Genomic DNA, 27,536 nt, shown 5'->3' on the forward strand with positions numbered 1-27,536 from the left:
CTCCTTCATTGTCAGAAGTATCTATGGTGCTATAGAGATAATGATGTCATAATTCATTGTCATCCTATTACAGCATTCATCTTTAAATATAAAAGACCTTCTTTCCAACAGAAATGTGTATGGACTTAATTCAGGACCGCTACCTGCTCCATAACCCAGCTCGAAATTGCACCATGTCCTTCTGAGTCTCTGTTCAAACAGCACTGTTAGAGTTGAGGTCCAAATGGGATCCCCCACAGTGCCCTTAATTACATCGCCAGTACAGTATCATTAGGATACCATGAAGTTTCTCTAAGCATCTTATTTTCTATGTTTCAAGTTCTACATAACATTTTTTACTTTGTTGATGTTTTGGGGAATTTTGTAGACATATTCTAGTAAGTGACCAATGGGAAACTTGCCCAAGCCTGGTCATTTTAAACTATAAGTGAATACTATAGGGTGGTTTGAACTCTTCTCGCACCCTCAGAGTTGAGCAGTGATTTGTAACCAGTTTCGGATTAGGGACACTTTTAAGAAAATGAGAGTTCTTCATCTTCATTTCTTAAATATAATTGTAACAAAACTTTTAATCTCTGGAGAGCTCTCAATTATAAAAGAAAACATTAATATACTGAAGGGTGAAATTTCAAACCAAAATAACAAAGTTCTCTCCACCCAAAGAAGCTCTGACAAGTCGTAGAAGGCTTAGAGCCAGCTTATAGCATCCTATTCAAGGTTTATGGAGCCATCAGCACCATATTAATCCTAAATTTTCTTCCTTCAGCTCCAGCCAAAACAACAAAGAGACCCCGTCGTCCACGGCCCAAACCTAAAACCACACCCCATCCAGAAGTACCTCAGGCCAAACTGGGTAAATATGTGGTGTCTGGCTTAAGGAATCCCAGCAGTCTGCCCCAGTTGGGACCCCAAATTCTCTGTACATGGCTGGTACACGCCCTATCTAACTCTTAAGAGTGAAAGCTACTAGTTAGGAGAACGTGAGATATCTGAGCACCCCGCATTCCTGTGGGGAATCTGCTCCCTCAGTGATCATTTTATTTACTTTTCTTGCTATTTGACTCCATTCGTGTCTTAAAGGTAAGGCTTGCTCAGCAGAGCATTGAGCTTGCAGAATCAATTCAGGTCGACTGCTTTCACTAATCCCTTCTATATCCCCATAGCCACATTAGCAGCTGCAAGATACATGAGAAGGAGGAAGTATGTTTGATTTACTAATCAGTTTGTACTATAGTTGTAAAAAACAAGCTATGCCTGCAGAAACAGGTAGAAAATAGCATAAGGCAGCATGTTTAAACAAATGTGGAATGACTTCTCAAATGGTACAAATGCTATATGCTAGGAGTGTCGTAAATATTTGGAGCAGAAAAGAATCCAGGATAGTGAGGAAGAAGTCAGTACAGAATTTGGATGACTGGAGGGATGAGGGAGCAAAGGCAGATGAGCAGAGAATGTGCTGAAGATGGAGGGTGACTTGGTGCTCTCCTGCTGAATGGGCCCACAGATGAGTTAAGCGGGGCTGGGATGTCTTCTCAAAAGCTTGGATTTAATGCAGTGGGCTTCAGTGATTTGCACGGGACTGTGCTTTTTCTGTTCTTAGGATTGAAAATTCCTCCTCTAATATGGTACCACAAACTGAGAGGTTGTTCCCTATCTTATTACGTTAAATGCCACTGTTTTCACTAAGGACGCAGTTTCTTAGTATAGTCTCAGCTTCCTTTTGGCTATTTGTTGCATGTGATGGGCACACCTAGGATGACCCGCCACTCCCCACCCCCTCCACCTCCCACCCCCATGGCTCCTGCCTCTTGGTGTTAATGTCTTTGTGTTATCCATCCAAACCTTTTTCTTCCCTTCTCTCCCTTAGAAGCCTTAGAAGCATTATTTGTACTGGCAAGATGAATTTTCTGACATTTCATGCATTCACGAAAATCTGTTTGGTTTCTTTTATTACTTTTGATCAGTCCCTGCCACAGTCCTTGAACCGGGTGTTCTTAGAACCGAAGCTCCAGAGACAACACTAGGTAATGCCACATTACGTCCGTCAGCATCTGCTTTCCCTGCTCATTTCAAACCCATTTCATCACCACCACAACCACAGCTTTTCCCACTTCACAAAACTTCTGTGTCGTCCTCTATTGTCATTCAATTACTTCTCAATATATTGAAGAGTATTAAAACGACTTAATTGTTTTTAAGAGAGCCAAGTATGAATTTAGTGTAGTAGACATACCTGCAATGTAATGTGTTTGAATTTGCGGTATGTGGCCTCCGTGTAACCTTTTAATCACATTCTTTGTTACTGGGTTTCGAACACAATCAATGGGGGTTGAGGTGAAGATGTCTATCCTTGATCTAAGCTGAGTACATTGTCACAGCTGTTATGGCGTGACATAATTCTTGTGCAGATCTAAATTCCTACATTTTTACTATCTGTATGATTTGGGTTTTGTTTTTGTTTTTTGCCATTATAGGTAATGGTTTGGTCTTTTTGTCAGTAAGGAGTGAAATAGAAAATCTACCAAACTAATAAATTTAAATTATAAGCACCATCATTAACGTGAAATCACCCTGTTCCTTCTCCCCCCACAACTCAGCAAGGTTTGGGAACATTTTTTACTCAGAAATCCCTGTGAGAATCTCCTTGATACATCAGCTCATGTTTCTGTGCAATTTTCATTTTCCAGAGTAATATAAATGATAGAAAGAGGCAGTTATCAAAATAGGGGCAAATATTTCAAACTCAAAAGAAAAATTTCCTGAAACTCAAGAAATCATAACAGTAATAATCGTATTCACAGCTTCTGAAACTAAAAACACTCTATTAACCTGAGGTTTTCTTCCTTTAGCTCCCAAAGAGCCTCCCCGGACCCGTCGTCCACGTCCCAAACCTAAAACCACAGCGAGTCCTGAAGCAGCTCAGCCTGACCTGGGTAAATGGGCAGATCCTTGTTAGGGACGCCTGGCAGCCTTCCCGGTGGGGTCCAGACAAAGTGGAGGGGCGAGGCAGGGTCAGCGGCTGCTTCTACCCTAAAGCAGGCAACGAGAACACGGTTGGAGAGGTCTTGTGCAGTAGCTGAATTCCTCACTCTTTGTGAATTAGAGTCTTCTCTCTAAATGTCTATCAACTGACTTCTTATTCAATTCTATGCATCCTTTAAATATTGACTATGGTGGACAGAAACAGCTGTAGATGAATGTATGGGGAAATAGGAGAATATTTCTTGGTAACCACAAAAGTTGTGTAAGTCATAGAAAGGATCTAGGGAAGGAGTTGGAGAACATTTTCTATAAAGGGCTGGATAGTAAATATTTGGGAGCTTGTGGGCCATATGGTCTCTGTTGTATGTCTTTTTCTTTTTTTACAACCCCTTTTTTTTACAACCACTTAAAAATGGAAAATCATTCTTAGCTCTCATGGGCTGTATGAAAACAAGCCACAGGCAAGATCTGGCCTATGGGCCATGGCCTGTCAATGCCTGGTTTAAAGAACCGATCAGCATGAGCCAGAATAGTTAGGAAGGATTTGAGCATTGAAATCTCTGTAGATTTGGATGACCAGGGCAGGTGGACGGAGAGGTTCAGAAAGGCAGGATATATACGGATGCCAGCGAGGGGAGGGAGAGGCTTCTCTGACTGACGGAGGCAGTCAGCCTTCTAAGTTGATCAGAGCATCTCATTGAGGCTGCAGCAGCTAAGCAGCCCATAGGACCAGTTGAAAAGGGATTTTTGAATGTGGGACTTAGGAGATGGGCTCTATGTAAGCATCATCAACTTCCATATGTGTTTCCCTGAGCTCTGGACAGAGGGATAGCTGCTGTACCTCAGGCTGAATGGCTGCCCCTTATCCAGCTCTCTTAAGTACCTCAGTTGGGCAAAGTTCATGATCTCTTTCCAAAGATAAGTTTTCAGCAAGATGAGTATGGTCTACTTTGGTCTATTACTGAGACTAGGATCATCAAAGAGCAAGAAACCTCAGGGCACTTCACAGGGGTAGTTATCTGAGTGCAAAGATAATCCCTCCTAAGTGAGGAATTGGTACCGAGGGCAGAGATGCCATATCCCTCAGCTCAGAAGCGTTTGCTTTGTACTCTAGACACACCGTTATTTCGGTACAATTCTTTTTGGAGTGAGTGTTCTGAGATTGTGTAAATGTTTAACATTTCATTGTGTTTTATTATTATTATTACTATTTTGGTCAGTTCCTGCTACTGTCTTCGAACCAGTTACTCCTGTAAGAGAGGCTCCAGGGGCAGCTTTTGGTAATGCTACTTTCTGACCTTCAGCAGTGCTCTCTCTGCTTGTTGCCCAACCCATTCCACTCTGTTGCCATTCAGCTACGTTCTTCATCTTGTGAGCTGAACATACATAAAACAAGTTACCTCCTGTTCTTAAGAGAGTCAGCCTGAACCTAGTTGGGGATATCTTCCTGCCTCACAATTCACTTTAACATTTTTTCATGCCACCCCATGCTTTTGACTAACCAGAGTGCCCTGTGAAGGTAAATGTCCTGTATCTATGGGAGTGCCTGATCCTGATCTGTGCTAAGCAGCCTGTAAGAGGGAAGTTGCTTTATGCATCCTTTGTACAGTTACCATTTCATCTGCCCGGTTTTGCTGTTGTTGTTTTGTTAACATTTGGGTAATATGTTTTTAGTGAATTGTCTAACAGATGTGATCAAGGCTAATAAGTTTAAATAGTAAGCCCCATTCTTAGGGGGAATCTGACTCCCCTTTACTCTCCACCATAGTTTAGAAATGATTCTTAACCTTTTTTGTGCAGTCAGGGAACTCTAGGAAAATGTGATAAAAATACCAATCTTGACTCTCTGAATTAATAACTTCATTTTTTATGTCAATTTTGCCCCCAAAGTATCTTCAATAACAAAAGAAAACATAGTGTAGTAGGGGCAAAATTTTCATACTAGAAAGATACATTTCCTGAAACTCAAGAAAATGTATCAATCTTTAGAAAACTTTATTTTTAGGGTTTATTTTTTAAACCCTATAATTTGCAGAACCATAAAATTTAAAGTAACTAAAAGTTATCTTTTTCCATCTCCAAAAACATCCCAATGGACGTATCATTTCACAACACAAAACCACTCCAAGTCCTACGCTCCTGAGGCTACACCAGAGAAAAGCAGAGTCCCTGTTTTCAGGACCTGGAGCCTGTCACTGATGGAGAACGTAAACACACAGGCCCTCTCCAGAGTTGCCAAGGAGTTCATGTTTGGGAGAGACAGTCTTCCCTCCAACTCTGGATAGTAGGAGACATGTTTTTGGTTTTTTTCTTCTTCTGCTTCTTCTCATAGCCCCCAAGTACGTAGTTGTATATTCTAGTTGCGAGTGCCTCTGGTTGTGCTATGTGGGATGGCGCCTCAGCATGGCCTGATGAGCGGTGCCATGTCGGTGCCCAGGATCAGAACCCAAGAAACCCTGGGCCGCTGAAGCGGAGCGCACAAACTCAACCACTCAGCCATGGGGCCGGCCCCTGTAGGAGACATGTTTTACTTCTCAGTCTGCAGGCTCCTTCAGCACAAAAACTTCCTGCATGAAATGCCTAGGGAGTGAGAATAAGGCATGGTGTTCTTGTAAATTCAAGATTTTTCTTGAGTACATAAACTTGAAGTGTCAGACACATCATATAAGGTCTTAAAGAAGTTAAAAATCAATTTGGGCTTCAGAAGAGCAAGGAAGGAGTTTGGACTTTGACGTCACATCAGAATTTGCACAAGTGGAGAGATGACAGTGAACAAAGATGAAAAACTAGGATACGTGCAGAGGCAGCCAGAGGGAGCAGGGGTCCTGGCTCTTCTAGGCGTCAGTCAAAATGTTTTTGTTGCTGATTATGCATTTGGATGACACCGCGGGAAATTGAAGGAGGCTGATGCTGTTCTCATGGGCATCAGAACTCTCTTCTGTCCCCACCGGATAAAGGTTTCCCTGTCCTGAGAGTGGCTGGGTGCTTTTCTGGATCCCTCAGACTGAGCAGCTGCCCCTCACCCAGTCCTCTTGGTGCTTTTGCTTGGACAGAAGTCACAAGACCTTTCCAAAGCTGAGTTCTCGGCAAGATCATCATAGCCACTTTTGGTTGTTTGTGTAATGGCTGCTTGGTTATTCAGGAACAGCTTCTGCAACCATAATTTGATAAATATACTAGATGGTTTCTTTATCCAGCATCTGCGGAAGTGCAAGTTAGTTTTTCACATGCTTCTTAAGGATCGTTAGAGACATATTTAAGTAAATGCCTAAAAATGTCCTAAAGTCTACAATAGTAAACTCAGATAATCAAGCACCAACTACAAGAACTATTTCCCTCCTTTGGTGCTAAACAGAGACCAAAGGTAATGACTACCTCATGAGATGAGGAAGTCCCTAACTACAGTTTGGCCAAGTCTGGGCAAAACAACTGATTTCCCTTTGTATTCCATTACTGGGGCTGCCATAACAAAATACCACAGACCGAGTGGCTTTAACATCGGAAATCTATTTCTCACAGCTCTCGAGCCTGGGGAGTTTGAGATCAGGTATCTGTAGGTGTAAGCCCTCCTGAGGCCTCTCTCCTCACCTTGCAGATGGCTGCCATCTTGCTGTGTCCTCACATGGCCTTTCCTCTGTGCGTGAAACTCCCTCGTGTCTCTCCCTCTTATAAGGACATCAGTCCTATTGGATTAGGGCCCTAATCTTATGACCTCATGTAACCTTAGTTGCCTTTTTAAAGGCCCTATCTCCAAATACAGTCAGATTGGGAGTTAGTGGTTCAATATGTGAATTTTTGGGAGGCAAAATTCAGTCCATAACACCCTTCATTCATAAATTTTAAAAAATTATTCTAGAGGTGGGGCTGGCCCCGTGGCCCAGTGGTTAAGTTCACGTGCTCCACTGCAGGAGGCCCAGGGTTTCGTGGGTTCGAATCCTGTGTGCGGACATGGCACCGCTCATCGAGCCACACTGAGGTGGCATCCTACATATCACAACTTGAAGGACCCACAACTAAGAATGCACAACTATGTACGTGGGGGCTTTGGGGAGAAAAAGGAAAAAATAAAATCTTTAAAAAAAAAATTATTCTAGAGGTAATGGTACCCTGGCAAGATTCATTTTGAAGTGAATGTTGTAGCTCTTCATACATTAAAAAAAAAAAAACAATTTCTGTTTATTTTATTGCTTCAGTTCCTGTCACAGACTTTGAGCCTGTTACTTTTGCAGCAGAGACCTCTGGGCCAACATTAGGTAATGACCGTGGGCAATGCGCCACGTGCTTTTGCTGCTCACTGTCCCGTCCGTCCGGTTCCCGTCTCCTGGCTTTTCCTCCTTCACGAGAGGGCCACCATCATCTCTGTTGCCATTCAATCACTTCTTTCATCTAAAGAGTCCTGAAGCCTCTTAAAAACAAGATTCCTGTTGTTTTTACGAGAGCAGGCATGAACTTAGCTGAAAACGTGTACTGCTATGTGGCACATTTGAAATTGTCACGTTATCCTGTGCCTCGGTTTGTGTCAAAGCCGAGTTCAAGACAAACTGGGATCTATTCTTACTTAGGCTGATCTGCGATGACAGCTACTCTTATGCTCCTTTGCACATCTAATTTTCTAGATTTTTAAACAACTGTCTGCACGGTATGTTTGTTTCTTAGTTGGTGCTTTAGGTCATGATGTGTTTTATTACTAATCTGACAAGTAGGCAATTACCCAAATCTGAAATTTAAATTATAAGGCTCTTCCTTAGTCTGGCTCTAACTTGTCCTCCTCCTGCACAGAGCTGAGCATCCTTCTCCATCATTTCCCTAGGGAGGAAGTTCTATGAGTGTCTAGTTATAAGTGCTAATCTTCATACCTTGAATGAGCAACACCACTATATAAATGGGTTTCCCTCAAAGTACCCTTGATAAAAAGAAGATACATTGGCATAAAAGGAGTGGACATTTTAAACTACAGATGATTTCCTAGAACTTTAGAAAATCTAACAGACTTTGGAAAAACCTCTCCTCTGTATCCTGAGTTCTAAGACCTAGAGTAACACAAGACTTTTCTTTCTTCAGCTCCCAAAGCATCACAAAGACCGCGTCGTCCACGTCCCAGACCCAAAACCACACCAAGCCCTCAAGCACCTCAGACCAAACTGGGTAAATGTGGGGTTCTTGGTTTAAGGGTGAACCCTGGTGTCCCAGTGGGGACCCAGAGCAGTGTGAAGCTCTTACTCTCTCTAAGCACGAGGTCAGGAGGTGTCATCAGTAATGTCTCCTCTGTCCAGGTGTCAAGGAGAATATGACTGGGTGAGATGCAGTTGGTGCCAGACTACCTTATTCTTTCTCTGTGAGAGTCTTCTTTGATGTGAATTTAGTGTATTTCTTACTATCAAATTCCATTCAAATCTTAAAGATAAAACTTCTTTGGCAGAGCCAAAATATTCAGTTCAAGTAAGCAAATAAATTGTAAATCCCTTGGATGTTGCTAGGCTGATATTAGCAACTGTGGGTGATATGTCAGCTGTAGGAGACATTTTATTTCTAAAACAATAGAGCTGAGTACATGTTTGCATGACACAAACATTAAACATTGACCTTGCAAAGGAAAAGACTAGACTAGATTTGGACCTTGTCCTTGGGCCCACTACAGACTTGAATGAAGAAGGAAAAGTGAACCAAGGCAGAACAGACTGCCTGGAACAGACTGTCCTACTTCTAGATGGTCAAAACATGGTTCTTGATGATGCTGCATTTGGAAGGGTCCAGCTGGTCCGCTGAAAAAAGATTTTGAGGACCTGATTCAGGAGCTTAGATTTGATATAAGGGCATCAACTGTCTTTCCACTTTTTCTGGACTTAGGCCAGAAAGATGGTCTACTGAGTGTTACAGACTGGGTGAGCATCTTCATCCTGCTCTCTTATGCGCCACTTTTAGACAGAGGTCTCAGACTCTTTCTTGTCAAGAACTCTAGATAGTCCACTGCAGTGATTAATCTTTATATTTATTTCAAACTTATAAACTGTCTATTGTATCCATGTTTACTTAAACATGGTAAATGCTCATTTTCGGCTGCCATAGAAGTACAGGTTGATTATATTTTTTTAAAGACAATTTCTTTTCCAAGTGTATATCAGGTAAATGCATGAAAATATTTTCCAGGGTAGAGTTTTCCATATCAGTTAGAATCCATTAGTTAAAACCTAGGAGAAATTCACATTTCTGTCTTTAAGATACTCAAGATAGTTCACCAGCTAACCCTACAACCGACCGTGAGTATAGTTGGCCAGATCTTCAAAGAATGATCATCTACTCTTTCTTGCAGTTAGGAAGCCACTTTCTTCTTTGTTTCTGTAGAGTTGATACACAAGTAAATCTGCTTCGATGTGAATGTTCTAACTTTTAATGTATTTTAAACTCTCTCTGGTTTGCTGTGTTATTTTTTGGTCAGTTCCTGCTATAATCCTTGAACCTGTCACTCTTAGACCTGAGGCCTCAGGAGCAACATTAGGTAATGATACACTGTGTTTTCAACAAGCCTTATCCTGCTTTCGAGTTTCGTCTTTCATCCAGAGTTTCATCTTGCTTCCCGTGACCATGGTGTCTGTCTTTGTGGCCATTCTTTACATTCTTCTCAAAATTATGAAGACTCTTAAAACAAATTGCCTGTTGCTTTTAAGAGAACCAGGCATGCATGAACCTACTTTAGGGCATATATTTGCCATGTAACCTGTTTGATTCTGTGTCAGGTCGTTCTCTGCTTTGTTTAAGCAGTGTTTGTGGTAAAACTGATTTTCAAACATGTCATGGGTCTTTACCTCTTATCTGGATAGAGAAAGGCAGTAACAGCTATCATGGGCCAAGAGAATCCATTCATGGCACATCTACATTTCTACCTTTTTTTTCCTATTTGCATGGCATTTTGTTGCTTTGTTTCTATTTAGGTAATAATGTATTCTTATTTTAATAATTATGTAGAAAATGTGCCAAAGATCGAAAGATTAAATTATAAATCTCAGATTTAATGTGACTGTCCCTCATTATCCATTATAGTTTAGCAATGTTTCTTAATTTCTTAATCTTTTTATTACCTAATCAAGCTGCTCTGTGAGACTTTGATTGTAATTACTAATCTTTATTTTTTTAATTAAAAGTGATTGTCTTTAAAGAATCTTCTATGATAAAAGAATATATAAAAGGAGTATATGTGACAAAAAAAACTCAAAGAGATAAATATCTAATAAGTTGTAGAAAATCTAGAGTCACGTTTTCATCTCCCATAGCTTCCAGAACAATAGATAATGTAGTTACATAGTAACCCAAGAATTTCTTCCTCCAGCTTCCAAAACATCACAGCAGACGAGTCGTCCACATCCCAGACCAAAAACCACACCAAGTCCTGAAGTACCTGAGTCCAAACCAGGTAAACCTGTGTTCCTGGTTTAAAGGGCCCAGCAGCCTAACCCAGCAGGGTCTTGGGAGTAATCCCAGTTGTTGGGAGTAACCAGTAAGCCCCATGAGAGTCAAGGTACAACTCGTGCTAAGCAGCAGTTCCCAATGGGGAGATGGCAAGAAGAACACAGTAGGGGGAGATCTGAGCGACAACTGAGTGCCTCATGCTTCCCGTGTAAAATCTTCTCTGTCGCTGTGCATTTTGTTAATTTCCATTTGTCCCTTGAAAATAAGACTTCTTTGAAAAAAATTAGGCATATTCAGTTCAAATCACAAATACTAAGTGCCTTCAGTATCTCCCAAGTCGTATTAGCACTTTTAGGGGTATAACTCAGGTGTGGGAGACATGTTTTGGTCCTCAAACCTGCATGACAGTTGAGAACAAAGCCTTTCCTTTATAAAAAAGACAGGAGATGGCATTAGAGTGTATCTATGCAAATGCAAGATTGAGTTTTGGGTGCTACTAGCAAGATGTGCTAGGTACATAAATATTTGGAGCAGGAAAAGATAGATTAAGAAAGAGTGGAGCCTTGAAATCATCATGGTACCTGGATGAGCAGAAATATGGGGAGGAATAAAATCAGAGAGTGGATATAAGTGGAGACCCACCAGAGGAGAAAGGCTAACTGTAATACTAGTCTAGAGCGTGTCTGACTACAAGGCAGTAGCTGAAGCTTTTCTGGATCTTGATCAGTCTATGGACTCCCATGGTGGAGATCCTTAGGTACCTGATAGAGCAGCTGAGAGTGGATCCAGTAGACGTCAGCCAGCTGCTCTTTGCACACGAAGGCATGCTCTCTCTTTGCTTAGGATGGACGGATACCTTACTCGATTCATCATTCCGAGGCTTCAGTCTCTTTCCAAAGATAAGTTCTTAGCAAGACCCACACATCCCACTCTGACTTACTGTTAGAATCAGATAATCAAAGGAGGAATGAGGAAATAGATACTTGATTAGGGAGGGCCAAATTTTAGAAAATCGACTCTCTACTTTTCTAGTTTAACAGGTTTTCAAAGTTGCTGTATAGTTCTAGAAACTATATTACATTGGTAAGATTCACTTTGAAGTAAATGTTTTGAGTTTTCCCTCATTTAAAACAATCATTTGGTTTATTTCTAACACTTTTGATCAGTTCCTACTGCAGGCTTTGAACCTGTTACCTTCAGAACTGAGGCTTGGGTGACAACACAAGGTAATGACACATGCGGTCCTCAGTAAGTGCTCTTCCTTCTCACTGTCAAACGCATTCCATCCACGTGGTAGCTACAGGTGCTTTTGCTCCATACGGCTCCATCTTCATCCTCTGTTGTCATGCCATTATGTTCTTCATCCTGAAAGCGTTGAAGACTCTGACTCTTAAAACTAGTTATCCTTGTTTTTAAGAGAGCCGTGCCTGAACCTAACTCAAGTCATCTGTTATGCGTGCAACCATCTGAAATTGTTTGTCATCTTGTGTGTTTTTTAACCAATGTTTTGTTAAAGCTGGGTTTGAAAAGCGATTCTCTTGACTCTAATGACTGTTATGGTGTTGGAGAGTTGCTTCGTGGATCTAAAGATCTACTGGTTTTGTTTTTGAACTCTGTGCGATATTTGTTCTTTGACGGACATTTTAGTTAGTTATGTGGTCTTGTTTTAGTAAACTGTCAAAGAGTTTATATCTAGCTATCACCACGACTAAAGATCTTAGCAGTGGTTCTTACCTTTTCTATTCAATAGAAGAGTCCTGTGAACTATACTTCACTACTTGAATTAGTAATTTTATATATGACTCATTCCCAATGAACTTTCAATTGTAAAAGAAGGCATACTATCATAATAAGGGTGAAAGCTTCAAATTAAAAAAGTTACAAAAACATTTCCTAAAATATGAGGAAATACTAAGTTTCGGGAAATCTAGAACCATGTGTCATGCTACCCGTGGCTTCTGAACACAGACTATTAATAACTGAAGGTTTTCTTTCTTCAGCTCCTAAAACGTCAAAACGGACCCGTCGTCCACGTCCCAAACCTAAAACCACACCAACTACCAAGGCGCCTCAAACCACACCGGGTAAATGTGGGTTTCTGGTTAAAAGAGTGAGTTTGAGCAGCTCTTGGGAGTCTGGGAGTGATGCCGATGGTAGGAGTGATGCCATGTAGCTGATGTGTGTGAAGGCGCGAAGTGATCTGCCGCCGCTGCCACTGTGGAGTTAGCGAAGGAAGATGTGGCGGGGGACACCTGAGTAGCAGCTGAATTCCTCATGCTTTCTGCATCAAGATCTTCTCTTTCAATACGTATTTTACCTACTTTTTCTTATTTCATTCCATTCTTCTCTTAGAGATAAAATATCTTAAATAGAACCAAGCATTTTTATTTCAAGAAACAAACATTAAGTGCCTTCCATCTCCTCACAGCCACATCATCAGGTGTGATATCCAGGTGTGATATCACAGAACGAGGCTTGTCTTTACTTCTCAATCTGGAGCATAGTCAAAGTCGAAACCTGCCCCAAGATGAAACATTCAGAGATTGAACCGAGGCACTATGTCTGTGCAAATCAAGCTTGTTTTTTGCAGGGGCTATAAACAGCTGTAAGCCTAGAGAGAAAAGTGTGTGAAGGACAGGAATAAGGAGTTGGAAAGAAGTTGGGTCATAAAATCATGGAGATGAACGGAGGCAGAAAGAAAGGAGGTGCAGAAGCGAACCAGAGGGCACGGACTTCCTGGAACAAGGGAGGTCCTGCTTCTAAGTGGTGGTGATAGTGCTGAGTTTGGAGTTTGGAAGGGTCAATAAGAGCTGTCCTTGAACGTATGACTCAGAAGCTTGGATCTGACCCTACAACACCTGTGGTCTCTCCTGCAGTCTCTGCTACCTGTATTGGGTACCACATTTTTGTGATCAGAGAGCTGCTCTACTGGGCACCACACACTGAGTGGATGTTCATTATCCTGATTAGTTGAGTGCCTTTGCCTCAAAAGAGGTCTCAGCCTGTTTCCAAATACGAGTTCTCAACAAGATGAACATGTTTCACTTTGCTTTATTCTCTGCCGTGCCTCCTTTCAAACATAAAAGCTATTTATTGTATCCATGCTTATTTAGACATGCTATTTCCTTAAAGCTTCCACAGAAAAGCCAATGATTGCCAGAACAGTTAGATAAGTATATATTTGGTAAAATGGTTTCCTAGGGAAGTCGTCTACGCCAGTTGGAATTAAGTACTTAGACACCCGGGAGACTATCATGTTGATTGTATCGAGATACCAGACCATGTAGGAGATAACTGACTTCCTCACAAAAGAAGGTGTGCCTGGCTACAGGGTGACCAAATCTTTAAATAACAAGTATTTAATTTCAGAAAAATTTTAAAAATTGCTATACACCTGTTGAAGCAATATTATACTAGTAAGATTTAATTAGCTGACATTTCACAAATGTGTATTTCGTTTCTTTTGATTAGTTCCTACTACAGATCTTGAACCTGGTACTGTCAGAACTGAAGCTCCGGAAATCGTGGGTAATGAGAATGCGTGTCCTTCAGATAGTGCTTTTCCTGCTCATTGTCATACCATTATCGCCACAGGCTCTCCTGCATCTTAAAACCATTTCAACACCCTCTGTTGTCATTCCATTAGTCTTTATCTTGAAGTTAATGCTAAGCTCTATGTAGAGTGATCTGTTAAATTTAAGAGAGCTGCATAAACTAATTTCACGATATCGGACTGCCACGTAACTGCTCAGCACTGTGTCATGCGATCATGTGCATCTGTTTAAATGGCGTTGACTCTTTTAAGCTTCATTTCAAACATGAATCTCCACCCATCCCTTCTTTACACTGCTTCTCGCTCATCAGTTGTGGAAATACCATGTTTCTTTGCTCACATTACTTTATATTGTATTAGGATCTATTTGATTATACTGGTAGGTCTGTTATTTCAAGGAATGATATTCTTAGTTAATTGTCAAATTTAAAGTGTGCATAAGTCTTGAAAGTTTAAATGATAGGCTCACATGATAGGGTAGGCTGACTCTTCCTCCTTCTCTAACAGGGTTTCTTAACTTTTATTGAATCAAGGACCACTTTGAGATTTTAGTTGGCACAGTCCATTCATTATGCATTGATCCTTATGCTTTCAAACAGATGCACTCATTATTGTATCCATGATTATTTAAATAGTAGACAAAATAGTAGACATTTACATCAACATGAGCAGAAGTGCAAATAGACTGATAAATGCTTTTTCCAGTAGAGTTAGAAAAGTATATATTATATAAATGTGTAGAAAGCTTACCCAGCAAGAGTAGATGTTATCAAGAGTCAGATAATCAAACATCTGGGAGAACTTCTTGTTGACCACAGTGATATTTAGCAGAGTGCAATGTTATGTCTACTTTAGGGGATTAATGGGTACTTGCCACGGTTTGGTCAAACCTGCAAAGAACAAGCGTCTGTTTTCCCTCGGTTCTGAATCTTAAAAATTGACTTCTGAAATTTAATCTTCAAGTGAATTTTTTAAATCTCTTTGGTTTATTTTATTATTTTTGGCCAGTTCTTCCTACAGTCCTTGAACCTGTCACTCTTAGGACCAAGGCTCCGGAAACAACATTCGGTAATGATATTCTGTGTTCTTCAACCATTTTTTTCTGCTCATTGTCAACCCATTCTATCATCATAATCACATTGTCATCAGCTTCATAAGACTGTCTTGTCATCCTCTCCTGTCCTTCAACTTTATGTTCCTTCTTCTTAAGAGTATTGAAGACTCTTAAATTACCCGTAGTTTTTAAAAGCTGTGCATGGACCTAGGTCAGAATACCTGTCTATCATGTAATCTTATTTGACTTCATGTCATGTACTTTTGTCTAAACCATGTTCACATTTAAAGCTGAGTTTCAGACACTGTCGGTAATGTCTATATCTTTTCTAGACCAACTAAACCACAGCAATTTGCATGGTATCATGGATTCTCTGGCATATTTAAATCTCTTAATGTGAACGTAAGACCCCACCACCTACAGTTTGGCTATAGTTCTTACCCTTCTCTGGAGTTAGAGATCTACAAGACTCTTCACTCCTTGACTTAATTTTGTGTGTGGGTTTTATCTCTCAAGAATCTTCAGTTATGAAAAAAAATTAACAAAATACGGGAAAGTATTTTGATCTTAAAAAACATATGCCTTGAATTTCAAGGAAATATAACATATTTTAGAAAATCTAGAGCCTTATTTCCAAGACCACCTTCAGTAGAATAATCCAAAGTCTCTTCCTTCAGCTCCTAAAACATCACAACGAGCTCGTCGTCCACGTCCCAGACCTAAAACCACATCAAGCCCTGCTGCACCTCAGACCAAACCGGGTAAATGGGTTATTCCATGGTTTGAGGGGTGAGCCGTAGTAGCCTGTCCCAGTGGGGCCCCAAAGCACTGCATCTGATGGGAAGTAATAGTCTCCATGTTCTCTAAGAGTCTAAGGCATGAGATACGGTTAGCAGCTGCTTCTTGCATGATGGTCTTGGTCTCTCTCCAAAGATGTCTTTATAGCAAGATTGGCATAGTCATTCATGGCTATTTATTGCTGGATCTGCATTTAAACATGTGATCTCTTTATTGTAGCTGCAATTACATAAACATAAATATTTTTTCAACTTCCAGAAATGCAACAAGTTACTTTCATATATATTTTCATATATTGCCTAAACAGATTTTCCACAGCAAGCTGACACGTTACTTAGAATCAGAAAATCAAACACCTAGGAAAATATCACGTTGACCATGCTAAGATGCGTGGCAGAGTTCAACGGCTGTGACTACCCCCTGCAATGAATCGTTCATAGCTACAGTTTGACCAAATCTTCAAAAAGGGACTGTTTGCTTCCTATCAACTCAAAAGTTTAAAAAAATTGTTTGTCACTTGAAACTAATATTTTGAAAGAAAAATTATGACTTTCTATGTGTGTTTAAGCTTTCTCATGTTCGTGTTGTTGCTTTTGGTTAGTTCCTACTACAGGCTTTGCACCTGTTGTCCATAGTTCTGAGGCCCCGGGAACAACATTAGGTAATGATTTTTGCAATCTCATTACATGCTTTTTTGCTCATTAAAATCCACTCCATCACTGTCATGGCCAGAGTTGCTCCTGCTTCGTTAGACTGCTGTTGTCATTCCATTTCAGGCTTCATCTTGTAAGTAGTTAGGATTCTTAATTCAAGTGTTACCTGCTATTTTTAATGGATGTCCCTGGATCAAGTTGAGGAAATCTATCTAGCATGAAACCCTTTAAAATTTCATGATAGATTCAGTGAAGAGTCTGAAGTCCAAATTTCTCCCCTGCTATTCGGTGTTTACATCTAGAAAGCAATGACAATTAAATAACATGAACTTTCTCTGAGCAATTTGCTTTCTATAAGACCTGTGTGTTATTCTCATTACTCTTCTTGTTTTAAGGAATGAGGATTCCATGTTATATTAAATTATAAAAAAACAAAAGTCGCTTCCTGAAAGTGCCAATCCTAGTAAATATAAGTTACAGGCTCCCCCACCATCCATAAACTTGACTCTTCCTTATTCTCCACCAGAGTTTAGCAATTGTTCTTAATCTTTGCTAAATAAGAATCTCTCTGAGTATCTAATTATGGGTGTTAATACTTACTCCTTTAATTAACAAATAAACGTTGTATATTATTTTGATCTCTAAAGGACCCTCAGTGAGGATAAGGAGCAAATTAGATTAGTGTAATAAAATTGTTCAATCTTAGGAAAGAAACTCAAGAAAAATTTCAAGTGTTACAAAACCTAGGTCCATGTACAATGCTTCGGATGGTTTCTAGACCTGCAAACACTAGGTGACCCAAGATTTTCTTTCTTTAGTTTCAAAAACATGGAAAAAATAAAAACCCATCCTCCTCCCGAACTAAACTTCCTGAAGCTTCTTAGATGAAACCAAGAAAATCTATGATTTCTGTTTTAAGGAGTACTTCCAGCCCATGCAGTTGAGTCCAGGCGTGACAATGATGTGACTTGCTAACTTGCACTTCTCACCTCTATGCCCTCTGAGAGAGAAGGCACAAATAGTGGTTAGCATTGCTAAAATTTCAGGATTGACCAGAAGTCTCATGGTTGGGGGAGATCCACCTCGTGGCCAAATTCATCACGTGTCCTGCATAAAGATTGTCTCTGACAAAATATGCAGCTTATTCAATTCTCTTACCATTCCATTCCATTCATCTCTTTTAAATTAGTGCTGCTGCTTTGGCTTATGTAAACAAACATTGCCTTGCCCTCCGTGTCCCCAGCACCATATTAGCAGTTGAGTGGAGTGGGGTGAGGAACAGCAGGGGAGATCAAAAGTAAGGGCATGTTTGACCTTTTGAACAGAGTACAATATAATTATGAAAAAAACCTTTCCTTGAATTTTTCTTAGGTATAAGACAATTTGCTTATACAAAAGCAGCTTGTTTAGTTGAGTGGTAAAAATATAGAGAGAAAATATTTAAAGTCAAGGATCTCTGTAGGCTGATAGAGAATAGTTGGGCTTTGAAATAACTTTAGGATTTGAATTAGTGGATGGAAGGGTGGGAACAGCAAAAATACAAAGTCTTGATACCTGTTGGGAGTAGCCAAGAGGATGATTAAAGTGGAACATAGGGCAAAACACTGCTGGATGATACCAAACATTTTATTAATGACGCTATCATGAAAGAAGCTATAGGAAGCTCTTAGAAAGCCCTCATGGGAATTCAGATTGAGATACAATAGTCAATGAGAACCTAATTTTTGAAATAGGCTCTTGTTTTTTCTAGAAAGATGTTTAAAATGAGGTGTCAGCAAAGTTTTTTATGTGAAGAGTTCGATAGTAAATATTTTAGGCTTGGCAGTAAATAGTTTAGGCTTTGCAGGCCATTTAGTCTCTGCCATAACAACTCAATTGTTAGACTGTTGTACTTTGTGCAATTGTGCAGTTGTACTTTGTGCAGTTGTACTTTGAAGGAAACCAAAGCCAATATGTAAACAATATGTAAATATGCCTTGAATCATCTTAGTTTGTGGGTATGGTTGTATTTCAATAAAACTTCATTTGAATTTCATACCACTTTCACATGTCATGAAATATTTCTCTTCTTTTAATTTTTTCCCATCATTTAAAAATGTGAAAACCATTCTTACTTCACAGGCCAGGCAGAAGGCTGGATTTGGGAGGGCCATAGTTTGCCCATTTCTGCTTTAAATGATGCATCCTCTGCACGGCTCTCCATAACCCTGCGATTTTGAGGGTCTATGTATTTCAATGCATTGCAATGCATTTGTCTAAAACCTGTGAAATAAGTTATACATAATTGACAACTTAGACCCTCTTCTTTCAGCTCCCACTGAACTGCAGCCCCTTATTTTGAAACCAGTGACATCACCAAGTCTAGAAATGACACAAAGTCAACCTGGTAAATACAGTGTTTTATCTATCTGGGTACACTTGTGAGCTCCAGGGGGCACACTCTAAATGTTGTATTTCTGAATATAAAAAGTGCAAAAGAGTACACATTTAATAACTCGCTCTGCATATTGTACAATGCTCTTGCCATGATTACATATTGGTGTTAAGTTAGTGATACTACTTTATGTCGTGCTCGTATTCACTGTGTTAGTCAACAGTGCAGAAAGACTTCGCTTCTTTCCTGTGTGTTTACTCTGCGTCATTTTGGAGAACAATCACGTATCTGATTAAGTAGTCCACAAAACCACTTAAAAGAACTGATTTTATTCTTTATCCCTATTTTTCCATAAAAACAGTTACAAATTTGTAGTACTCTTTAGCAGTAAGCTAAATCTGTGCTCTGCCATGTGCAAAAAATGCTAGTTCAGTTGTGACCATCAAGCAAAGAAAGTTCTCACTTCAGTAAAGATAACAAAACTTCCTTATACGATGTGAGCCTGAACATTTCAAAACTGAAAACTAGTTTTTAAAATCGTTCTTAGCAAGTTATTGCTACTCTCTGACATTTATTTTGAAACATTGGATCTTATTTCTTTTTTTTTGTTATAAAACTGTAATTTCTTTTCATCTCCTTCGTACACCTTTAGTTAGCTAAACAACTTTTGGTGCTTGTGTTGATGGTACAAGGTATAGTTGTCATTGGTAACCTATAACACATAAAATTGTGAATTCAATTCAGTTATTAGAGCTTCCTTTAGTGTTAATAATATTGTTATTATCGTAACAGGTAACATTGAGCACTTATAGGTACAAGGCACTTTTCCTAATACTTAGTTTGTATTCATTCATTCAATGCTCACAACAAACCATCCGTGATCAATTGTATCATTTTGTGTTTTTTGCTAGTTTCTGAAGTCCTGGAGTCGGTTACATTTAGCACTGAGTCATCCATGGAAGCTATAGGTAAAACTGTGGGATGTCAGGTGTATGTGCTTGTCCATTGCATTGCAGAAGCTGTCTTTGGATGTCCTCGTGCTTTGTGACATTTCGTGGCTCCTCACATCTTGTCTGAGCTCATCCAGTGAATCTGGACAGTCGGATATCACATACAGCGCATTGTGCTGGTGTCTGCTACATTGCTATGCAAGTTGCACACTTCCATTAGTTTCATCTCACCCTGAATGCAAAATTTAATTTTTTAAAATTCTGACCACTCTTTGAATATGAATATACACTTCCTATTTTTTATTTTGATATTGTTTTTAGTCATTCATCCCTATGCTTTCCAAGGACTCACTCTATGTCTTTTTCTCACTAGAATCCTTAAAAATGTGTAAGGAAGTGAAATGATCTGCTTTGCTCCAGGTAGAAACTGCTGTAGACTCTGCCAGTTATTGTGCGTGTGTGTGTTTTCCCGCACAACACACTGCGTTCACTTCTGCCGTCTTAAATTGTAGTCACCTTCATGATTTACATAGATGTTATTCTCACGAATGTATCTACTTAGGATAACTAACCTCTGTTTTCAAACTAAGCACAGTTTTCCATTGCAGTGTGCTACGGGCTGCCCACCACTAACCAGACATCCCCGCTTCCTCCCTAGCCCCAGCCGAAACAGATTACGTATATCCCACTGCCAAAGCACCACTCAGGCCAGAGGAGCCAAAGGCTGAAGGTGGTAATGGTTTTCACGCTTTGATTCATTTATTCAACAAATTTTTAATTAGCATTTATTATGTCCATGGAACGGGAAAGTTCAACCTGTGGTGTTTATTCTACACTGAATAGATTTGAAGAGCTATAGTTTCCAAAATTCTTGGATTCTTAAAATTGAAGTGATAATTGACTGACAACAGAGATAAATTTTAGTTTCTCTGCGGTATGTAAATATCGAGGCGTAATAGTATCTGACAGACAGTTAAAACATGAATGCTAGTTAGAGGGTTAGCGTTGTAGAATAGGATTTCCTTCTTGGTTCTCTCCTTTTTCTTGTTTAAATCCATTGTCCTATCCGTAAAAATATGACGCAAATTCTTAAGAGAATGAGGTGTGTTGATCTTCAAGAAAGAAATGCTTGACTGTGCTTACTATCTTACTATTTTTAAAATTGTTCTCCTTTGTTTTGATACAGTTGTGGAATCTGTTACAAATGTGTCAGAACCACCCGAGACCTCGCTAGGTAATGACACACCTCGGCAGCTTTTGTCCCCATTGCGGCCATCATCTGAGAACCTCAGGTTCTCGCTCATTGTGAATTCATGTTGCAACGTCATTCTTTGTCATGGCAGTTAACTTTCTTTTTATTCATAACCATTGTCCAAAAAGTCTCTCCTCCCATTCAGTTTTGTATCTAAACCTTCGTCTCTTTCTCTACTTGTCAGCCAAACTGTCAAATCTAAAACATCTTTTTCCTAACATTGAATATTCTGCCAGCTTGATATTGTGTTGAATATTTCAGATATGTTTTTGTATAATGATCCATTCATACTTTACGCCCTAGCAACTTACTTTCCATTAACACTCGTTCCATCACATTCATTTACATCTTTGATATTTTTCCCTCCATCATTTAAGTGAAATTCATTCCTCTTGACTGGCTTATGCTTTAACTTTTTTTTTATTACTTTGTTTTTCCCTTTATGGGTACCATGGAATATATCTTTCTAGCATTGTTGAGTAGGTACTAGAGTGTAGTGAGGATTTAAAAAATAAGGATATTTCTCACTTCGAAAGTATTTTGTAACTTGGCACGTCTAAGGATTTTTAAACTGAATGCATTATGAAGAAGTAGGAATGCTATTTTGCTGCAGACTTGCAATTTTCATTACTCTTTTCAATCTACTTGTGACCATCATTTCTGTCATCTGCACACAAGTTGTGTGAAGCACTCTAGTAACCCCGGGTACTTTCCTTCACTGCCTTAGAGACATCACCTCTGCCTTCCCAAACTATAACCCTACCCAGCCCAGATGAGCCTCGGACTGAACCGGGTAAATACGTTATTTTGTATTTCGCGTTGAAGGTGAGTGTTTGCAGAATTTCTAAAGAATGGAAAGACAATAGGGGCACTACCAGAGACCAGAAGCCCTAACCTCATCACTCTGCTCAGTCTTTGACAGGGGTCCTGCCTGCCTGATGCCCCGTTGCCTCTATCTGTAATCTGTAGCCAGCCGCGTCTTTAGAATACGGCTGAGAAACACCTCTCACCACTCTGCCAGTGTTTAGTACAGGAAATAGTAATGTTTCTGGGAAGAACATCTGTATTCCATTTTAAAATACAAATATGCATCCTAATTTTGAACACTTTATCATCTTGAATAGTTTTACAAGTTCTATGGTCATATAAAAAGCATTTTAAGATATCTAATTTGTGTTTAAGATGAACAGAAACCTCCAGAAACAGGCTTCACTGTGTGATCCACATAAAGTGGAATAACTGGCCAGTCACCTTGTCATTATTCAGGTCTTTCACTTCTTCCCACTCCTTCCTGCGGTGGTTTGGCCATTTCACTGCATACAGTTAGGAGCAACTGAAGTCAAGCCAGTTGCTTTGGCAGATCGTAGAGGTTTACTTGATGGTGGAGATTGAAATCAAGGAAAAGAAATCCTTAACACAGATAACTAAACGTGCTTCCTACTATAAGGAAAAATCGTCTCGTTACCTATAGGCTTTCTTGGTAGCAGTTTATCAAAAATAAGCCCAAACTTGTGTTTTGATTGCCACTGAACTTTTTTATATGGCTCTGTTCCCAAAGGGCCAGCCCTGGTGGTCCAGAAGTTAAGATCCAGTGTTCTCACCACCAGGGCCTGGTCTGTGTCAGGGTCAGGGAACCCCACCACCCTTGTTGGTTGTCATACTGTGGCAGCTGTGTGTTGCTGTGATGTTGAAAGCTGCGCCACGCGGTCACCCATGGTGGACAGGTTTCAGTGGAGCTTCCAGACTTGGGAACTGGCATTGTCTGATAGAGCACCAGAAGGGGTGAGGATGATGCAAAAAGACCAGACAGCGTTCAGCTCCACTGTACAGAGGGGCACTAGGACGACAAAAACAACAGATTTCCAAGGGAGATATGGACAATAATTTTGCTCATTGTCCTCTGAAATATCCTGTTAAACATTGCGTATTAAACTCTGTAGTTTAGTTTTTACAAAAATTACACATTGATTATATGAACTGAATCTGCATCAGTTCTCTCTAACTTTTCCAAAGTTTGTTTTTGATAGATGTAATAATATTATTAAAATGTTTAATGGTAAATGCTATTAGTGATTTGTACCTCTTTCTGAATCATTTTTCATGGACTTGCTTCATGACATGCCTTTCCCCGCAGGCGTGTTTCTTAGCCCCTGGGGAAGCAAGCAGCCTATCATTAGGAACCTCAGCCAGCAAGGAAGTTGAGAGTCAGGAAATCACAAGACTGAGAGAAACTGTAGAGTCATAGAACTTTAGGATTGGAAGGGCTCGCAAAAATCCAGTAACTTTTGATGGAGAACCTAAGTCTGTATCCCCAGTGACAAGCAAAGGGAGCTCTACAACTCCAGGCTCCAAGCTCCTCAACCAGCGTCATCTCAACATACCTCGGGGTTCATCTCTCTGCAGGCGAGAGGATTCCACTGGGACCAGCGCACGCCTTGTGTATTTCGTTTTAGGATCAGGAAGAAGTCTCTGCAGACTCTTTAGAAACTTCTTCCAATATCTAATAACTCTTATTTTCAGGAATCTTTTCTTAAGGTGCCTGAAACTCCGTGAACTTGAAAATCATTTTTTTCTCTCTCTCTCTTTAGCCCAAACACACTTTAGTCCAACCAAATGAGCTGTTTCCACAATCTGCAACCTTGCATTTGATAATTCCTTTCCTCCAGCAGGATATACTTTTAATTTTCTTGGTGAAGACACAATTGGTTTTTACACTGAGTGTCCTAGAACTTCTTTGGGACCTGCCCAGCAAAGGAATAACTTTATTCAGAATGTGTGCTTTCAATTTCTGGTCAATTTCTCTTCCCCAATACAACCAATAAAAAATGTGTTTTGTTTAATAAGATTTTTTTCCTATTAGCATTTGCTGTTAAAATGCATTCATCTTATAGGTATATTTGGAATGTAACATGCAAACTTTTTTTTAGAAGAAATTGTATCTATTTGCACTTAAAAATGTTTATACTGGGATAATCTGATAAAATGGTGTGAACTTGTAATAAGGATGAATTATTATTATTATTAAATTTATTTTTACCCTGTATAAAAGGTATTTGAAGTAGATATTTCTGGAATTCCAACAGTTTCATTTACCAGCTGAATATCTTGGATACCATTTAATGTATCTTCTTGTTTTGTTCAGTTTTCCGTCATAAGAAGACAAGAAAATTACCTTTCTATGCTTTGTGGCTCCTTGGGAGCTTTAATTGCATTAATTGCTGGTATTTAGGTCTTCAGTACTCAACCAACGTCTTTGAGATCCTAGAGGCTTAGGTACTGGAATTCTTGAAGAGCTCAAGAGCTCCGAACCTATATCCTTTCTTTTAGCTCCCAAGCAGACGCCGCGTGCTCCTCCCAAACCAAAAACATCTGCACATCCAAGAGTCCCACAAACACAGCCAGGTAAATACGTATTTTATATTCTGGCCTGAAAAGTTGGATATTAATGGAGCTATTCTGTTGAATTACAGCGAGTTGAGTTTTTAACCCTCGTAAAACAAGTCTTCCTTTGAAACCTAATGAATACTTATATTTATTTTTAGAATTTATCAAAAAGCATGTTTTTGGAATAGCTTATTCCATAAAGCTTGCCTTTGTTACATTATTTATAAGGGGGATGGAGAAAAATGGAATTTCTTGAAAGAGTAGGCTGCCTACTCCCTGTGCCTCTCCCTATCTCTTCCATGGTCCTTGAAGATACCTCCCCCTGCCAATCACCTACTTTATTTTTTTGACTTTTAGTAGATTTTGTTTAACAGAAAGTCTTGAAGATTTTATATATATATATATATATGTATGTGTATATATATATATATATCTTCTTCTATAACATAATGATACAATTCTGTTTGGGTTCTTTTGCTGTAAAATTTTGATAAGGACCCAAACAAGAGTCATTATAAACTATTTTTCATTTTGTTCCAGAAGCTCTTATTCAAATGACTAACTCTAACCCTAAGTTCTCAACCAAGATCTTGTCCAATTTCTCCAAATGCCTTAGCGGATCCCTACTTTGGGCTACCATAAACTCAACCTGCCTCTAAGAAAGCTCATCATGTTTTTCCTCCTTTCACTTTCCCCTTTACACCCGTGGCAGGGCCTCAGCATTCTACATCTGATTTTTCTTCTCTTCTTCATCCAGCCCCTGCAGTCCGTCTTTTACTAAGTCTGGTACATTCAGTCCTTCCGACCGTCTCTAGCACTGGTGCCTACTCCAAGCATCCACCCGATCATGCCCAGTCAGTTGTCCTTAATTAACTGATCTCCTGTCTCTTGTCTCCTAATTTCAAATTATCTCTCCCCTTGATCTTTAAGTGATTGATTAACTAATTCGTTTCATCGGTTAGTCACTCAACAAGTATTTATTGCATGTGGACTATGTACCAGGCACGTGCTAGATGCTGTGGGTGTGAAATCAAAATTCAAGGAAGTTAGACTCTAGGCCAAATTTATCCTTTATACACGGCCCACTTCCACAAGGTGTGTGAGGTGCACCTACCTAATTTACCAGGAAAGAAACTTTCTCTGCCGCTCATGGCCTGGGGGAAGGAAAATGTCAGCAGCATCAAAATTATGCTTGATCCAAATAGCAGTTCTGAATCCCACCACAAATCCCATCATCAAATCTCGTGATCTTTAATATCTGATTCTGAGAGGAATTTTGCCTATTATTTTTTGCTTTATAGGAAAATTCCTTACAAGACAGTTCTATGTTCCACACAGCTAATGATTTTAAATCTACTTTAATGTATTTGAAAATGTGTTTTATTTATTGCTAAAACTTTGCTATGAAAATGATATGGGTATGATACATAAGTATATGAAGGTACCAAGGCAACGATTCCCTGAAAGAATAAGAAATTAAAATAATAACAATAAGTACATTGGAAACATTAATCCATAAGAAATACTTGGAAAAATAATTAATGATTAGTGAATAAGTAATGATTAATGAATAGAATAGGGATTTTAAAAAGTAAGTATACTAAACTTGTGAATAGGAAACCAAAATCTAGCTTTAAAAAATAAACAGAAAAAAATCACATGAGAAGAAGCTCTTGAATTTTATTTAAATATAAAGCATAGAATAAAAGCAGAGAAAGGAGAAATGGAAAGAAATAAGAAAGCATGAAAACTTGGTGAATGTTGGAAAATAAGAAACGCTGGGAGTTAAGACCTTGGGGATATAAATTCCTGGTTGGTAAAATTCTCAAAAGTAAAGGAGATGTGAAATAACAAGGAAGACTTATTCATAATTTTGTCTTTTCGAACTGTACTCTCTACTTTAAAAATGCAGTTTAGTAAATCAGGAGCTTACTCTAATTTCCCATTATTAATTTATAAGTTTCAAATTTCTTTAATTTTGACTTAGACTTTTAGCCAACCTTCCTCCACGAGATCTGCAGCTTCAGAATGGAGAGGTCCGTATGCTCAGTGCGTCCCCGTCTAACTCTGAGACCCTGGAGTGGCTGCAAAAGGAGAGCCTCCTGGCTCTGTCCCAGCCGAGGCCACTGCCAGCCCATCAGCCTCTCCTGTGGAAAGCGGCTGCAACTCAAATACTGCTGGCTTTGTCAGGGGTACTTAATGCAGGGGATGATTTGGAAAATTGATCACGGTAAATGAAACGCATTCTAATTACTCTTGGAAGCGGGTGAAATTAGGATGTCTCTTATCCAAGAGAATATGATCTTACTTAACAGATCCCAGGAGTATCCTAGATTTTTATAGTCTTTCAAGGACGTTTGTGTATGTGTACATATGTATCGCTAAATATTTCAAAGACAAAGATTCAAATTCTAGTACTTCCTCCCTTACCCTGGCCAGCTCTTGTAAATTTCAAAGGGCTATTTGAGCAGGAGAAGGTTCTGTTCATATGTTCTACACCAAATGCAAATTATTATCGTTGGGCGATGAGGGTGTCACCTGACAATAGTGTATACAAGTGAAAGTGGAACCAATGTGTTCACCCACCACTTTTCTCACATTAAATTCTGTAATTGGGCATGCCACTTTTATTCTTACTTATACTTAAACTATGTTTATAAATTAGATAGCAAAATTTGAGTTAGAACAGGTTTATTATTTATACCCAAAATTGAGAAACAAGTTGAAATGTGACCTGGAGAGCTGGGATGTAGCTACTGATAATGGCTGGACCTCAGCATGCAGTTCAAGTCTTATCTCTAGTGTTTAATAAAGACATCACCTCGGGCAGATAACATCACCAACCCAAGCCTTTAAACCGAAGCTGATAATTCCTTCCTCCCGGGTAATATGGTGAGAATCAAAGGCCATAATCCTTACGGAAGCATTTTTGAAATTGTAAAATGAGCTATAAATAAATTAGAACTTTTTTTCCTGGTAGCTGGTCCATTAGCACCTTGTTCCTCCAAAGGAACAGTTGTGTAAAGACAATTTTAGTTTGTGAACACGTTTATTTAAGGTTATTTGGGGCCTAGGAATTGCAGGGAGAGTAGGATGCGAGCCCACCCGTTGCAGTCCATGCCCCTTCCCTTT

At 39.5% G+C, this 27,536-nt stretch overlaps 1 protein-coding gene and 1 long non-coding RNA gene across 52 annotated transcripts in view; one reads left to right on the forward strand and one right to left on the reverse strand.

The window, feature by feature from the left end:
* ABI3BP (ABI family member 3 binding protein) overlaps positions 1–27,536 on the forward strand; it is a 238,310-nt gene that overhangs the window by 148,358 nt on the left and 62,416 nt on the right. For 20 of the 50 annotated variants that reach the window (XM_070582021.1, XM_070582023.1, XM_070582028.1 and 17 more), the window contains 19 exons: positions 767–853; positions 1,965–2,024; positions 2,850–2,933; positions 4,203–4,262; positions 7,176–7,235; positions 8,044–8,127; positions 9,419–9,478; positions 10,307–10,390; positions 11,553–11,612; positions 12,387–12,470; positions 13,858–13,914; positions 14,948–15,007; positions 15,671–15,754; positions 16,393–16,452; positions 18,756–18,830; positions 19,730–19,786; positions 20,955–21,002; positions 21,748–21,813; positions 24,348–24,422. In XM_070582021.1, coding sequence (XP_070438122.1) covers positions 767–853; positions 1,965–2,024; positions 2,850–2,933; positions 4,203–4,262; positions 7,176–7,235; positions 8,044–8,127; positions 9,419–9,478; positions 10,307–10,390; positions 11,553–11,612; positions 12,387–12,470; positions 13,858–13,914; positions 14,948–15,007; positions 15,671–15,754; positions 16,393–16,452; positions 18,756–18,830; positions 19,730–19,786; positions 20,955–21,002; positions 21,748–21,813; positions 24,348–24,422 — 1,305 coding nt within the window. Of the gene's footprint in view, positions 1–766; positions 854–1,964; positions 2,025–2,849; positions 2,934–4,202; positions 4,263–7,175; positions 7,236–8,043; positions 8,128–9,418; positions 9,479–10,306; positions 10,391–11,552; positions 11,613–12,386; positions 12,471–13,857; positions 13,915–14,947; positions 15,008–15,670; positions 15,755–16,392; positions 16,453–18,755; positions 18,831–19,729; positions 19,787–20,426; positions 20,499–20,954; positions 21,003–21,747; positions 21,814–24,347; positions 24,423–27,536 lie in introns of all 50 variants that reach the window. The other 30 variants (XM_070582016.1, XM_070582020.1, XM_070582017.1 and 27 more) reach the window with 4 other exon arrangements.
* LOC139076925 (uncharacterized) overlaps positions 1–27,536 on the reverse strand; it is a 140,542-nt gene that overhangs the window by 67,228 nt on the left and 45,778 nt on the right. The gene's annotated exons all lie outside the window — the stretch shown is intronic.

Source organism: Equus przewalskii, chromosome 18 (genome assembly GCF_037783145.1).
Source record: "Equus przewalskii isolate Varuska chromosome 18, EquPr2, whole genome shotgun sequence".
Classification (NCBI taxonomy): domain Eukaryota; kingdom Metazoa; phylum Chordata; class Mammalia; order Perissodactyla; family Equidae; genus Equus; species Equus przewalskii.